Source organism: Diadema antillarum, unplaced genomic scaffold (assembly GCF_040938485.1).
Source record: "Diadema antillarum isolate AM-2024a unplaced genomic scaffold, OU_Dant_1.0 scf00000145, whole genome shotgun sequence".
In the NCBI taxonomy this organism is placed as follows: Eukaryota; Metazoa; Echinodermata; class Echinoidea; order Diadematoida; family Diadematidae; genus Diadema; species Diadema antillarum.
In genome coordinates, this window is record NW_027271034.1 from 963,181 (window position 1) to 979,372 (window position 16,192).

Below are 16,192 nucleotides of genomic sequence, written 5' to 3' on the forward strand. Positions count from 1 at the left end.
ATTTTGTGAGAGGGGACAAAATGAACTCTCGTATGCACGGAATTTTTTCCCCGTCTGATTCCAGGATGTGCCTGCCAGAATTATTATTAGATGTAATATGAAAATGACAAAAAAATGTTAACTTACTATTGCTTGACTTGAGATCTCTGTGGATGAGAGGAATGGGAGCATCCCAGTGGAGGTAGTTCATGCCGTCAGCTATTTGGTAAGCCCAGTTTACAAGAACGTTTGGTGGCATCGCCATCTTCTTGCCAACAAGCAATCTGTTGAGCGAGCCACCTCTTGCATATTCCATGACTAAACACACGCGAGGTTCCTTGAGACACGCTCCTCGGAGCGATATAATATTTGGGTGCGAGAGTAAACTGAAAAGTTTTGCTTCCTTTCTCACGTTGTCTATGGTGGACCTAATATCATCATCCTCAGGATCATGCCTAGCAGCTTTCACTGCAACTTCTTCCCCTCTCCATGACCCGCGATACACCTTACCAAATCCACCAACTCCTATGAGCTCGTTCAGTTGAATCTCTGAAAAGTTGATCTCGTTAACTCCATAATTTATTTCCTTTTCAAGTATGAAATGAGAGTCGCTAACATAGTTGCTGGGGAATAATCCTTGCTGGTCACCTACCCTTCCTGTCCACCAGCCGTCATCCCCTGAGACATCATGGTCTTTCGAGATGATTTCGACCAGGTCCCCTTTCCGGAGGTTGAGCTCGTCATCTGCTGTCGCTTCATAGTCGTACATCGCCGTGCATATACTCATGACAGCAGCACTAGCAGTGGCGCTAGTACTGCCACCCGAATGCGTTCTTGACAGTGCAATTTGTCCACCCCCAGCTATTGGCGAGGTGTTAACTTCATGGCTTTGCGCCATGTTGGTTGGAAGATATCGGTAATTTATGTGATTAATTCTAAACTTTAATAATCCTGCTCCCGCAATCCCAAATGGGTCGTGCCAGATACAAAGTTGACATGAATATCCGTGAACTTCATCTCACAGGGCAGCTGACTCCATTGTATTTACTGAGCAATAGCCCAACACACATGCACACACACATACACACACACCCTTCTTCGTTTTGTTGACTTGCCCCTAATCTCGTCGTACTAGTAATCCCTTCCACGTAGCACACATTTTGGAACTTTGCGAGGCTGATCATTCTTTTCAAATTGATGGTTGGTAATTGAGCTCCATGATGCGATGAAAATGGTTAGTTATGATTCCTGCTAAACTCCGACCGACAGAGGAATATAAAAATAACTCCCAAAGTCCGGTGCTGAGCAGGTGGATGGCATATACGACGTGTGTGAGTGTGGTATCCGCTTGCTCGTCGTATCAGCAGCAGGGCAGACGTGCATGCAATACTTGCGTGTGTGTGTGTATGTGTGCATAAGAGTACAGAGTGTACACATTTATGCGTTGTGTGTGTGTGTGTGTGTGTGTGTGTGTGTGTGCACCTCCACCACACACCCACCATCACACCACTCATTCGTCGGCAAGAGTCTGTCAGGGCAGCTTGGGCAGGCACGACGCCAAAGAAGCCATACGAAAATGCATGCAAGTCTCGATTTACCCAATCCTCACCACAGCATCTCGCTATGCGCGCGCGTTTGGAAAGCTGAACACCGGAGTGCTCTTGGATGGCAGTTTTGCATGGGAGCACATACACAAACCAAACCACTGTATACTGCCACTTGGTGAGAGGGAGTTGGCGCTCTAATATTTTCCGAAGAAGCCACACATCCTTTCTGAAAAGAGAACAGATGACCAATGTTCAGGGACTTCCCATCTGTCTGATATATTTCTTGTTAAACATAATGAACAGGCCGTAACGAGGAGGGGGAGGGATATTCAAGGGGTTCGAATTGACCCCCGCTTAGGTGAGTAGATTTTCAAGTAATTTGATCAGTAGGGCCCTAAATGAAAAAGAAAAAAGAAAAATATAAATCAAGATTGTTTGGGGCTTTTCTTGCAACTTACAAAGGATTTATCAGCGCAATATCGTCTTACCTTTTGGAGTGAAACTTTTCCATATTCCACCGAAACTGTGCACCAAATATATAGATCGCACCCCGTTACAGCCCCCTTCTATGAAAACATGTCTGTAATAACACGGCAATGAACTCGATCGATATGTCTAGGCCTATAATTGCACTCCTTCACATTCACCTGAAAGAACTTGATCAGTAGACGAAAAAGAGGTGGTTGACATCTTCAACACAAATCCAAGACGAATGATGCTGAACTAATTAGGTTCAATTCAATTTCAATTCAATAGTTTATTCAATTCAATAGGTTAGAACAATCAGTGTACAGACACAAATAAGATCAGGGAGCATTTCATGAAACATTTTGTCCAACAAAATAGTCTGACAAATTTGCTCTCAACCAATCAGATGCAAGGATTTTGACAGTAGTTTGTAACAGTTTGTCAGAAAAATATCCGACCAAAACGCTTCATGAAATGCCCCCAGAGAATTTTCTACATGGCTGATATTGTGCCAAAACAATTAAAGACGAAAAACTAATTTGACTACATTTGCCTCTCTCACCAGACCACGCTCGGTATATTGTTTCACTCCCTCAAAAAAGCCCGCTATGATATTTCCAATTAAAGGAATCCCCCTCCCAGAAATGTCACGGGCCTGAGAATGGGGTAAAAATTACAATATTATTTTTATTCAAAATAAATAAAGACAGAATAAACTGACCAGAAAGAATATAAATTATTAGTGGAAAAGTGAGCAAAGAAAATGGGATGGAATCCCATTTTCTTTGCTCACTTTTCCACTAATAATTTATTCAAAATAGGTAACATGCCGCTATATAGGCTATAGTCAGATAGTCCGCTCTATACTTTCGGCCCGCATCTTATTGCCTCTATACTATAAGGATTTTCAACTCCATGCGGCATAACCCGAGATGCACCGATCGAGGATCATAGCATGGAGTTGAGATCCAGCAACATTTCTGTAAGTCAACGTCCGAGATAGTCCCAGAACATAAAGGATTGCATTTGATTTCAAATCAATCTTTAAAAAAAGCAAATAATATTAATTTCAACTTTTTTGGATGTAATTGCTCAAAAGCTGAGATTTCTTTGAAATTAATCACGTGATCACGTGAACAAATAAGTCAATCGTAAATTTAAAGTTGCCATGCATGGTGTTTCCAATTAATCAGTCATTTTTGGCATAAGAATTGTGAACAGGACATCACAAGATAGAAAAGATGACACTTAATTTACCATGAGAAGTAATAACATGGTTACTGGGAATTTAGATAGTGTATATATACACGAGATACAAAAATACCAAAGTTGGGTATTCTTTTTGTACCAGTGTTGTAAAAACACAACAATTCTACAGATCTATCTAAGGTTATGTCTATAAGTCTATTTTTTTTTTAAGACGAACTTATCTATTCATCTATGAATGAAGACAAATATCGGTAATTAAAATCAATCGCAAGATTTATGATATTATTTTGAAAGTGATTTGAATCTCAAGATCTTAGATAGGGCCCAGTTTATTCGAATAAAATGGAGTGAAATTTTACTCGGTCAATCGCGATCTCGCGAGCTGAAACGTCACACAACCTATGTTTGCATTGCGTATACGTAATACGAGAGGCTTTCTCCTCTCTCGTTAGCTATGAAGGTACTGTAGTAATTAGCGTTTCACACGCCCGCAAGGGCGCCGGAAGAGGAGGGGGGGGGGGGGGGGGGGGGGTCAAAACGAGTTTGTGCCCCCTGTAACAAATAATTAATCAATAATTATTTAAAGACCAAAATAAACAATACAACATAAGGCACTTTTCTTGTCTAAAAGTTGTCAATTTCATAACTGAAAATGCAAAATTTTCGTCCCTAAAGCTAGTATCTCACCAACGGAGACGTCTCCGCGACGTCTCCAACTTATCAGTCGCAGCAGTCGCGGAGACGTCTCCAACATAAAAATGTCTTGCGGTCTCACCAAGAAGACGTCTCTGAGACGAGTTATGGCAGGTGGTAAAAAATGTCAAATATGAGGGAGCCGTTGCAGGATCACCTGACTTGATCTAGGCAGGATGTCAGCATGCATGAATAGGTCACGTGGTTTTTAAGTAGGTCAAACAGTGTCAAATAGAGTGTTTTTTTGCAGTTTTTTTTTGCAGTGTTTTTTTACTATGTTTAATTCCCTAGAGAATTTTGAATTAAAATGTTCTGTAAACGCGACTTTCGTACTCTGTTTTTACAAAAAGTCCCTTTGCTCCCTCGCCGAGGATCTCACACCGTCACATAATGTACCCCGTATGTTCTAATCATAGTCCTTCGCGCTATTTTTTTAATGTGTTTAATTTCCTAGAAATTTGCTTTTAAATGCTCTATAAACGCAACTTTTGTACTCTGTTTTCACAAAAAGTCCCTACCGTGGGAGGGGGTATCCCTTTCCCACACCTTCCCCCGCTCTGTCGCTTCGCTCCCTCGCCAAGGATCTCACACCGTCACATAAATGCACTCCCGTATTTTATAATCATAATTCCTCGCGCGGTGCTATTTTTTTTTCACTATGTTTAATTTCCTAGAAATTTGCTGTTAAATGCTCTATAAACGCGACTTCTGTACTCTGTTTTTATACAATGGGCCGAACGCATAAAACTAGCAATTGCTTACAAGCAATTGCGTGAAGCAAAAGCACAAGCTCGTCTGATAGCAAAAGGTCTAGCTCAAGCAATCATTTTTTTTTTTTTAATGCATAACCCTTTGCTTGTTCTTATACCTTTTGCTTGTCACGCATAAGCAAAATGCTTGCGTTTTCAACAAAAGGGACGAACACAAGAACAAAGGCGGGTGTGACAGCATGTACTATTTGAAAGGGCGTGTGTGTGAGGAAACATTTCCTGACATAGCAAATGCCCACATACACATCTATACACACTCACGTACTGGCTGAGTCCCATCACTGCTTATAGTGGCCCGGATGTGCCAGATCGCACGTACGTGGAGAGAGGTATCCTTGCTCTCCACCGAAGACAGACATCCTACTTGATTCTCATCACATTTTGCGTGCTAACCACTGGACATTCCCGTTGTTGAAAAGAAAAAGTTTCTTATATTACTTAGGAGTAATTTCTTGTAGATTTATACCACTCCTGTACAAGTTTGGTTTTTCTTTTATGAATATGAAAATGATACTTAAAAGGGAAGGTCCCAGTTAAGCAAAAGCTCAAGCTCATTTTACAGAGCTTGGAAACTCGTAAGCAAGTACTAGTAAGAACAAGCAAAAGATCTTTTTTATGCATATAACGCTTTTAAGTAGCAAGCAATTGCTTGTGCTTGCTAGTAAAGTCTTTTGCTCGCAAGCAACTGCTCGCTTTTATGCATACGGATTCAAGTAAAAGGCTAGCATAAGCAATATTGCTAGCTTTTATGCATCCGGCCCGAAGTCCCTACCGAGGGAGAGGGGTATCCTCCCCCTCCCAAACCCTCCCCCGCTCGGTCGCTTCGCTCCCTCGCCGAGGATCTCACACCGTCACATAATGTGTCCCCGTCGAAGTTTTGCCCCCCCCCCCCAAAAAAAAACAAAAACAAAAACAAAAACAAAAACAAACAAACAAACAAACAAACAAACAAACAAACAACAAACAACCAACCAAACAAACAAACAAAAAACAAAACCCAGAAGTGTTCCTGCGCGTGATACGAACCAAATACAGGACTGCATGTCCTATATGGGACAGTTTAGAACTATTTTCCAACGTTTGAAGGCAACTGAGGATTCGAGGATTCATCGAGTTATAAAATTATATAGGCCTATCATGTTGCAGGAGGAATAGCTCCTATACATTTTGGAATTCCAAAAGTACGATCACAAAATGCACTCCTATATGGGTATATGGTTTCTTTTGCCTTTATTTCGATAATCTCTCTGTTTAATCTAAGAAACATTCCAGATTCAAAATCCGAGTCAAAGTTACTTATTACTAAAAACGTACAGGTTCGACATTACAAACTTTCCGGTATGTATAGTGCTAAGGTTGAATTTAACTTCGTGGTCAATTTCTAGAGAAGTTATAGAATATGTGGAATACAGTCGATTGGTTGTCGTAATACAAGTATGAACTGGACAGTTGATTACAATACGGCCCTATGACAGTCAATGAAGAAAAAAAATATAAAGCTCTTTGAGTATAGGTCTATCCATAATCGTTGGGATGAGCAAGAAATCGTTCCAACAATAATAATAAGCGGATATACATTATAAGACAAGTTAAAGAATTTCAGATTGTTAAGCCTGTTCCTTCCACTTCCAAGAAGATCTTGATAACGGAAAATGAATGAATGAATGAATGAATGAATGAATGAATGAATGAATGAATGAATAAAAAATTAAGTGCCTGCATGACATTGTAAACGTGCCTTTTCAGTTGATGGTGCTCTACTGTAAAATAGCCTGCCACCCCCAGTGCGAAATGCCCAGAGTAAGAACGCTTTTTGTTCACAGTATTTGAAATGGTGTTCTGTATGGGTAATAACTGTTATCATTTTTTTTTTCTTCAATGGATCCTGATTTATTTTATAGCGAAGGGTAGTAGAAGAAGCAGATTGTATGTTGTTCAATATTGTAAGATGATTGATGTCGTTTATTAATGATTTTCGTTGTTAGAAAAGAATGCTGAATTTTGAAGTATAAAAGAGAATAATGTATAAGTGAATTAAGAGTTTAGTACAGATAATATTTTTTTGGGTATATTGATAGAAAAAAATCAATGGTTGTGTTATTGTTTTTTTGTTTGTTTTTTGTTTTTTGTTTTTTGTTTTTTCCGGCACGTATACTATTTTGGTGCATATGAAACTTTATTATAGAAGGTTCATTTTTTCTCTATAAACTCAGTCAGTAAGTGAGATTTTTTTAAAATCCTTTTTGCAAACTGATATCTCATTCTTATTTTCTCATTTTTATGAACAGTTCTGTTCTGTATGATGTACGACCTATTGTGTTATGTTCATGTTATTTGTTGTGATTGTTACCTTGCATGTGTTTACAGGGCCCCCAAGAAAACAGTACTTGATTACTGACGGGGCCACCCTGTATAAATAAAACGAAATAATAACAATAATAATAATAATAATAATAATAATGATGATGATGATGATAATAATAATAATAATAATAATAATAATAATAATGATAATAATAATAATGATAATAATGATAATAATGATACGCTGTAATTGTATAAAAAGTTCGCACGTATTTTGTATTGCATTTTTCATTAGTAAAATAACAGTTTTGTGTGCTAATGACATGTATGGTACTGCACATATTGTGACATTGTGTGTTTATAGGGGAAAGTATAGACCAATTTGGCTTGGGTATAATTACTGTGTGTTTTTTTTAATGGTAATTTCTAACTGGGGGCTTCAAGTATTCCTAACGAAAGATGGTATGCCCTGGCACCAGTTATGGCCGCCATAAGTTACAGTGCTCTGAAGTCGGCAAAAACGGACTACCTTACTGGCTCGTATCTCTGTGATGATAATGGCCATAAATGATAACAAAATACAACAAATCGCAAAATTCAGAAATGTAAATCATTCACAAATGAACCCTTGAAGCCAATGATGATGAGGCCATGAGATAACATCAGGTAACCTTTCATTTTTGCGTGTTCGCCACTGTATAAAGAAACCCAAATAAGCTGGACACGGAACTTTTTGATAACACTCTTAATTTAAACGACGAATATATATGTAAACAAAGTGATCCTAACAAAAGGTGGGACCCATCTTTAATTAGGACCACTTTGTGTTTCTTTGTTTTGGATATCTCAGCCATTTCAAAACCAATCTTCATCAGATAAAGATCATAAACTTTTTATTGCTCTACTACTCTATAATATTTCATCTAAGTGGTTTCTAATCATCTCTAAAAGTTAAAACCTGATGTAGTTTATGATCTTAAGCAAAACTATGTACCATCCCTTTTTAATATGTCATTGTGTATATCTACTCGCGTATGGTATTTCTGTTTTGAATTTGCTTTGTTCCTGTTTGAGTGATGTCATCATCATCATCATCATTCTAACTTCCTGATAATATCTGTCCAAGGCACATAGGCCGATACTATAAATGTGACTTTCCGATCATTACTAACTGGTACGTTTAGTGGTCTGCAAAAGAATGAAAAGCAAATTAACGGTAGAAGAATGCTATGAAGAGATAGAAGAAAAGGAATAGGCTCTAAGAAAGGGGAAGAAGAATGTTTTCGTTGGGCAACTCAAAGAGTAATCCAATGTGTCACAGTGGGATAAAAGCCTACTCTGATTTAAAACACTGTAAGTCATCTCATGTCGGCCATATAGCTGGGCGTGCTTCCAACAACAACAAAAGAAAGAAAAGATAAAGAAAAGATGATTCAATGGATTACGCAATGAGTGAGGTGCATTGCTAGCTGTGCAATCTACTACAACGTGTATTAGGGCCTATATTAGGCATACTTAACCCCCCCCCCCCCCCCCATATGATTGAAACCACCACCAATTTATAGACCAAGTCGAGAGTCGCGAGAGTTTCCACTAAATCACCAGTTTTTGGTAATTTTTGCACTCATTATCGTAGTTTTTGACGGAGTACGAGAAATTGATATTAACCGCTGGCATCGTCACTCTACCACCTCTCTGGTATACAACTACCAGCTCTAAGCGGTGGGAGCGGTGCTGGAGCGTGTGTACCGACACCACGTAGCTCGAACGCGTATAGCATGCATGCTTAGCGTACCATTGATACCGCCAGATAGTCCATACGGCTACGGGTTAGTTCGTGTACGATCTTCGTTCGTCTGCAGTTTGACAAGAATACGTCGACATGGTAGCATTTCCACTCATCAAGCTAGGCACATTAGCTGTGAAGCAAATTAGCAAGCCTATTTCAAAATCAATCAGAGCTATGGCCAAGGGCAGTCCTTTCATGAGGAGGTACATCTGCATGCCTCCGGCACAGTGTAAGTTAAAAAAGATTACACGATCCGAAGTATATGGGATCGTTACTTGGTCTTGTAACGTATCTTGAGTGAAGCGAAGGCCTATACTATTTATGTTTTTATTGTGAATTCCTTCTTGAGTTGAAAGTTGACTACCGAACTTCGTCGCTGGCATGACCGCAAGACCTATTAAACTTATATTATGACGTGTATGACTGTGATATGGGACACTTCTTCCCTGATTTCAGAATGGTCTTAAAAAAGCCTGGCTTCGGGTTACAATGTAACTTCGAAAAATATCGATCAAAATTCTTGGGTAGTTATAGATCTTCATCTTTGACTTACTAAAAGTGGTGGAGACTATGATACGGTAACTAATGAAGTTATGACATTTGAATGACACTTTCCACACTAGTGCTGTAATGGCAGGCCATTACAATAACCACAGACCACTGACAGGCAAAATCATACTTGACAACTCTACCGCATTTGGCGTTAGACTACCGCTTTTGAATGATTTCATTAGCATTCAAGCTAGCGCTGCTCGCATAGGCATCCTGGATTCTACCGCTTTCTCAAATGAAAATGTTGGCAAGTATGCAAAATTCACAATGAGGGATGCAAGATACAGTATTCAATACATTGTGCTGCGCTCGTTCAATGCAGTGTCGGCACTGGCAGTGATTGAGACCTTACATGTCAAACAAGATTATAAAATTTTATATATGTTTACATTGTACTGTACAGAGAAGATGAACCTCGTACTTAATTTGGTTTATAAAGAATCCATCCCTCTCCCATTTTCTCTACTGTTGATTGTGTAATTAATGTACCGTATTGTGAATACTGCGTTTTACCAGCCTTTATTATATACTTTGCTCATTTGTCTTCTTGTAGTTTATCACTGGATGGATGTCAACTTGAAGATGAGGATACTTGGTCTTGGCAAGGCAACTGAGGTCAAGCCACTGAGTGAGGAGGCTGCCGTGGAACTTGGTTCAGAGATAATCGGAGAATCATTCATTTTCTCCGTCGCTGTGGGAACTCTCGTCTTTGAGTATTGGCGATCATCCAAGAAGGAGGAGCAGCATGAAACGAAACAATCCATTGCAATCAGGGAGCTTGAGGGTAAGGTGCGTGATCTCGGACTGGCATTGGAGGAACAGGATGCCAAACTGAGGGAACTGAATAGACTTGTGGTGGAGTATGCCCCCTCCTCTAAGAAGTGAACATGATGGCAACTGACTGTAGTGATTGGGGGTGAAAGGACAGAATCCATGTTGAAGAAGTGATGCTGTGTGGATTGGTCTGCTCCAGAGTGATAGCAGTGATGAAGGCACTGTCTCCCCACACCTCTCAATTACTATGAGCTGTTTGCCCTTAGTTACACCAGATGAAGTAATGTTGCTGGGTATTTAGCATCATATCAGCTGATTGAGACATTTGCTACAATGTACTTCTTTGTTCAGGAATAATTCATTCACGAATTAATTCATTGTCCATGCAGTGGTGCTAAATACAGTATTCATCGCATAATCGGGCATCTGATAATCGGGATCCTCGCTTAAATGATATACGCTTCCCAGAAACATTTCCAACGCACGTTATTTTCACTGGATAATCGGGCGGGGACCTCTGATAAACGGGACAATTTTTCTTCAAGCGATCTTTGATTTTGTTAATATTTTACACAAAAAATCTACCAAAATACCACAACAATATTTCAAAGATTCCGTATCAGTTGTCGTTTACAACAAACTTACAAAGCAAGCTTCGGATTGGTGTGTTTTGACCTCCGTCCATCCAGTACATGTACATGCATAGCCACGAAAGCGCCGTGTATAAGTATCCATGCCATTGCAAAGCACATGCCTTCGCGAACATTCTTCTCCCCTACATAAGCAAAGCCATGTGCTCGCTTGCAATTCCTACTCGACTCACATCCAATAAAAAACATGCCTCGCTCATACAGCCCAGGCTGTGTGCGTTGTTTAATCTCAGTCATACACTCTGAGGGCAAAGTCCATTGTTATCGCGCGCCTTCGTATCTTGTTATCTAATGTCTTTGGTTTCAACTTTCAATACAGCTGTACACTGTGATCTGTGTGTACGTCACAATGTTCCTCAGTTGTGACTGGGCAAAAGTTACGTGATTGAAATGGGCTATGAACAGTTACGTATTCAGTGAAATGGGGGAGAGAGTGGGAGGGAGAGCTCGAAAGATGAGAAGGGTTCAATGTATGTGCGAATACGTAACGTTTTATGAATCTAGACTATGAGCTGACATTGATTACGTGTACACGCGTGTTTGACAGAAGAATCGAACCCAGTTGCGATTACTCTACATCATTGCGAGAATGCAGGGAGAGCTGGAGGGTCGCGCCGAGGGGTAGCGTGTTGTGTATTCATGAACATGTACAGTACGTCAGTATGCATGTGTGTGTGTGTGTGTGTGTGTGTGTGTGTGTGTGCACTACATGTACATGTCGTATGCCGTTAGTGTATGGTGAGTACTCAATGCGAAATCGGGCACCTCGCTTAAAGGGGCCGTGTTTGCTACTCCCAACCTGTCCCGATTATGCGATGAATACTGTACAATAATGTATTTTTGCAGCATATAAGAAAGCTGTATTGTGACAAATCATGTTCTCCACAATTCACCCATGGTCCTTCCAACTGAGAGGATTATATGCATTGTTGATTATGCAATGGTGTTCTTTTAGAAACTTCCGAAAATTGTTTAGGCACTGTCATTGTAAGGATATGTTTTAAGTCATGTCTAATTTCATTGATAAAATTCAAAGATTGCATGTCAGAGGTGTGGTGTGTAATGCCCTGTATCAAAAGCAGGAGTATCCTATTTTCTAAAGAGCAGAAAATCACTAAACATTGATAATGTGGAAAGTGGAGGAATGAGACTAGGCTAAGATCTGTATCTGCATGTACAATCTGTTACAGCCAAGTGCCGATTGTCGGTACCGGGTAGATGTATTTATTCATCAATAGGTGTTTGCTGCACTCATGGAGAGAGATGGTAGAAAGAGTGAATCTGTCGTTTCTACTTTGATGAGACCTGAAATATATAAGCAAATGCTGTCACCAGTCTTGGGAATTTTTTTTTTTTTTATTGTTAATAGTATTATGCAAGTATATAAGATATCCATTGTAGTATGATGTGTAGAATGGAATATGTGCCAGGCAATGCAGGGAAAGGAGTAAGCTAGTTTCAGCAGATGGGTTCATAGCAGTATGTATGCCTCGCAGAATGCTAATTGTTGTGTATGGCTTGGGCCAACAGGGGTCCTTGCTTTATCAGTAATTATTCCATACAAGAATACCCTGTTATGTCATGTCATCAACTAAAGTTTTCTCACATGTGAAGTCACTGTATTGCAGCAAGTTCACACATTGCTCAAAGTATTTGATGATGTGATGGATAAGAAAAGCAATGAAGGTGAACAACCTCTTCAACAAACTCTTCCACTTGTGCCTTTGATAATTCTTCTTTCTTCAAAGTTACAAATTCAAACTATAATCTGTGCTTTTGTTCTGAGTTGTCAAAGCTTCTTGTATTGGGGGATCAGGGGCATTGGCTTGCTCCAATCTTAGAAGAGAGGGGGCTGTGTTGTTTATGGGAAGTGTTGATAAGGCAAAAGGGTTAGGATGTGGATTTTGGAAAGTGACAGAGTTGTGTTTACTGATGGTGCCTTGACCATCTCTTGAGAGAAATACATGCTGTGGTTAAAGAATGAGGGACTAGATGTGGGTTTTCTTTTAAAGATCACATTCGTCTCCTCTAGCAAAAAGGAGTCTATATTAGCCATTTTTGACATTGGACACTATTCTAAATCAAATTAGACAAGTTCTATCCAATGGTATGGTAACATACATGTACTCAATTCATGATTAATTCACACACTTATTCCCTGATGAACTGCTTGTTTGATACTTTCTTTTTTTAAACCACACTCTTGTTACATGATAGGATTTTGTTTTGCCAAACTCAGTTGTGTCCGGAAAGCCTCAGGAAAAGCACTGGCCAAGCTTTGATGCATACTGAACCTTGAATTATGTGAGGTAGGTGTGGATAAAAATCACACTTTGTAGGATAGTACAAAGGTCTTGGTGAAGAAAATGTAGTTGCTATAAACAACTGGCATCAGTTTAATGAATAGGGATCCATCTAGGATGTTCTTGATGGCAGTAGAAACCCAGAAACTCTTATTAAAGAGTTTTGATTTTAGTGTAAATGATAATGAACAAATGCTTGGTGCTTTGAGGACAACACTCATTAGAACAAAACAGAAGAATGAAAAGAATCCTGCTCTCCAGCAACAATTTTATTGTTCTGTATGTACTGTGCAATAATGTTCATGCTGGGTTGACAGCATCGTGAATAAACTTGATGATGAATCAATCAGGATTTTATTGTCTTCATACTCTCCTTGCTGATTGAATCTGAAGCAGAGCTGCCATGATGGTTCAGTTGTGATGTCAGAACCTGATAATATTCACTACTCATGTGCCAGAATTATTAACATGACCTTCATTTTTGTAAGGTTTTAGATGAAAAAGATACAATCTCAGTGTCACGTCAATCAGAGTTACAAGTACTGTAGGTGATAGTTGATCTCATACAAGTCCTGTGTTTTACAATTTATTGGAATCAGCTGAGTTATTCAGTCTTTTATTTGGAAGTTTATACAAATGACATTCTTTTATGTAAAGAAATGTATTTTATGTTTTCATAGATGATTGTGATACAGCAAGTCCTTTGTTGTTTTTTTTTTCAATGTTAAGTTACCAAAATTCTACAAGTGAATACATATGGTACTGAGTAGCTAAAGTGTCACAATGAGCCCATGTGAAAGCATGGAATTACAATGTATTCTAGGTCATATGGGCTGTTCACGATTATGTGAATGTACAGGTCTAACTTTCAGTAGTGCTAATTCAAACTGAGAAATATGTGTATGTTTGCCTGCTAACAATGTTCTTAGATATCTCTGAAATGGGTAAAGTCAACAAAGTGTTTTTAATTTGTCTTGATCCAATTTGATTTGGTCTTTAAAATTTGATGCTAAGTTTGCCCTGACCTCACACTCTTCACAGTACAGAAGTATGCATACTTTGCATGTGAACTGCATGTGGATTTATTCAACATCTACAAATTCCTGCTTTCTGATTGGTTCATTGCTCCACACTTGACATTTACACACACACAAAAAGTACCACTGTCCGCTGCCACTGGTGATTGTGCAATTTCTACGGAGTAGTATCATTGTATTGCACTCTGACGTTGCCCCTTTACCTTTACTCAAATGATGTAGGCTCATAATCAACTCAAAGTTTTGCACCATCACACTCCTCTGAAGTCATACTACACATACCGTTCTTTCACAGCACACAGTCTCTTATGTACTTATGCACCTACATCACCGATTACAAGTGATCTCTTCGTGGTACAGTTGTATGACTGTACATTGTACTTCATGACCATTTGGCTGTCCTGAAAAATGAACCACCATTTCTGTACTAACCTATATGCAGGAGTCAGTATGGACCACATGTGTTGATAGCTGACGTGTTTTTTATTTTACTTGTGTAATGGAACAAGATGTAGCATTTGATGAGAAATGAGATGCCCTATTTTTAATTTGGCTTCACCTTGTTGAGTAGAATGCCTCCTATTTCACCTTGTGCAAAATCTTGCACCATGGCACTTGTGACCTTTCACTATTTATATACTACGCGAGTATCTGACAGTAATTTACAGACAAGTCACTAAGTGTTGTCATAACAATGGCTTCATAGCCAATATGCAACTACATGTACACTTTGACCAGCATGTGACCAGCCGAGTTTCATTATGCATATGTCCTGCTGCCTAAATTGTTGTATGTATGTATGTTTGTGTGTTTATGACAGTAGGATGGATTTGTATGGAATAACATGGCAAGAAATTAAAATCCACATATAAAGAATGTCTATCTCTGTATCTACATGTATCCCCCCCCCCCCCCTTCTATCTGAACAACAAATACAAGGAGTTGAGAGACACAAACTGTACTTTATTGTCTTATACTGTTATGTGGTAAGATTGAAATCTAACCATATCGAAAACAGTAGTGCCAGCTGTAATGTTTACTATGAAAAGACGGAGGAATTCATCTGCAAGTTTGTGGAGATTGTGTGATAAATCAGACAAAGCTCATGATGACTTAGTGCTGGTTGACAAGCAAAATTAAATGATACACTCTACAGTCATAAACTCACCATGCGTAACTATGGCTTGTGTTGTGTGTATCTGATTGAATGACAGAGAATTTGGACACAGCATTCAAGGGAACATGTAGGACTGCAATTGATTGAAGCTACATCATGTAACCCACATTTTAATGTGTTTATTATACTTTTCACACATACTCATTTGAGATATTATACTGTACAAAATTTACAGACTGATAGGCTGTATACACTTGTAAAAAACCTATTTCAACATGAAACACTGTACACCAACTATTAAAACAATCTAATTTACAGTAATGCATAATTTACAATGATGCTTCCTTCAGAGTAACAATTCAGCAGGAAGTCGCTTGGCAAAACCCTACCCTTTCCAGGTCTATTTAATAAACTCCCTGTGTGCAATGTTAGAGCCTCTGTGCTATTAATATAATACACATCAAAGGTTCATGCGTATGAAATAGAGAGCATACACCTGTGTACTACACTTAACCTCTGGTTAACCACTGGTATAGAGCAGGCATTAATGAACATAGGGAATTTAAAAATCAATCACTACAAGAAGCAATACACATAAATGTGTATCTCTTTTTAAGCTTTGCTTTTTAGGGAATGATCTATACTCCTATTGAAATCAAAGCACAGAAATATATTCACACAAGCATATCATAGATACAGCAAAGTAAAAATTAACAATACTGCAATGAGTGAAATTGATAGAAGAATGATGTAATACAGGGAGGAGAGATGAAGACTGCTGCACAGCAGAGATTTGGAATGCATTTGCAGAAATGGAAATGAAATCAAAAAGTTGAAAAGCTTTTTTTTTTCCTGCAGCCCTATTCACTCACTCTTTTAACCCCTTCCTCTAGATAATACAGGCAAAAGAAACAAATAAACAATAACTTTTGTTACTTGTATATTTTGTATGTGTGTTGGAATGGATTACAAGTAGCATACGTGCAAACATGTTTGTATT

At 38.9% G+C, this 16,192-nt stretch overlaps 2 protein-coding genes across 2 annotated transcripts in view; one reads left to right on the plus strand and one right to left on the minus strand.

The window, feature by feature from the left end:
• Positions 1 to 1,266, minus strand: part of LOC139721542 (mitogen-activated protein kinase kinase kinase 11-like) — a 73,564-nt gene extending 72,298 nt beyond the window's left edge. Inside the window, exon 1 of the mRNA XM_071632857.1 lies at positions 127 to 1,266. Coding sequence (XP_071488958.1) covers positions 127 to 877 — 751 coding nt within the window. The 5' untranslated portion in view covers positions 878 to 1,266. The remainder of the gene's footprint in view (positions 1 to 126) is intronic.
• Positions 1,267 to 8,802: 7,536 nt separating this feature from the next.
• On the plus strand, positions 8,803 to 10,471 carry LOC139721512 (putative OPA3-like protein CG13603). The gene is made up of 2 exons (XM_071632826.1): positions 8,803 to 8,988; positions 9,865 to 10,471. The coding sequence occupies exons 1-2, from the start codon at positions 8,853 to 8,855 to the stop codon at positions 10,194 to 10,196; spliced, it is 468 nt and encodes a 155-aa protein (XP_071488927.1). The 5' UTR covers positions 8,803 to 8,852; the 3' UTR covers positions 10,197 to 10,471.
• The last annotated feature ends 5,721 nt before the right edge of the window (positions 10,472 to 16,192 follow it).

What these genes read in the sequence shown, in the direction of transcription:
- LOC139721512 (XM_071632826.1), top strand. Translation starts at nt 8,853, where the DNA reads ATGGTAGCATTTCCACTCATCAAGCTAGGCACATTAGCTGTGAAGCAA. An exon ending in CTGCATGCCTCCGGCACAGT is followed by an intron (nt 8,989 to 9,864) that starts GTAAGTTAAAAA and finishes GTCTTCTTGTAG; the next exon opens with TTTATCACTGGATGGATGTC.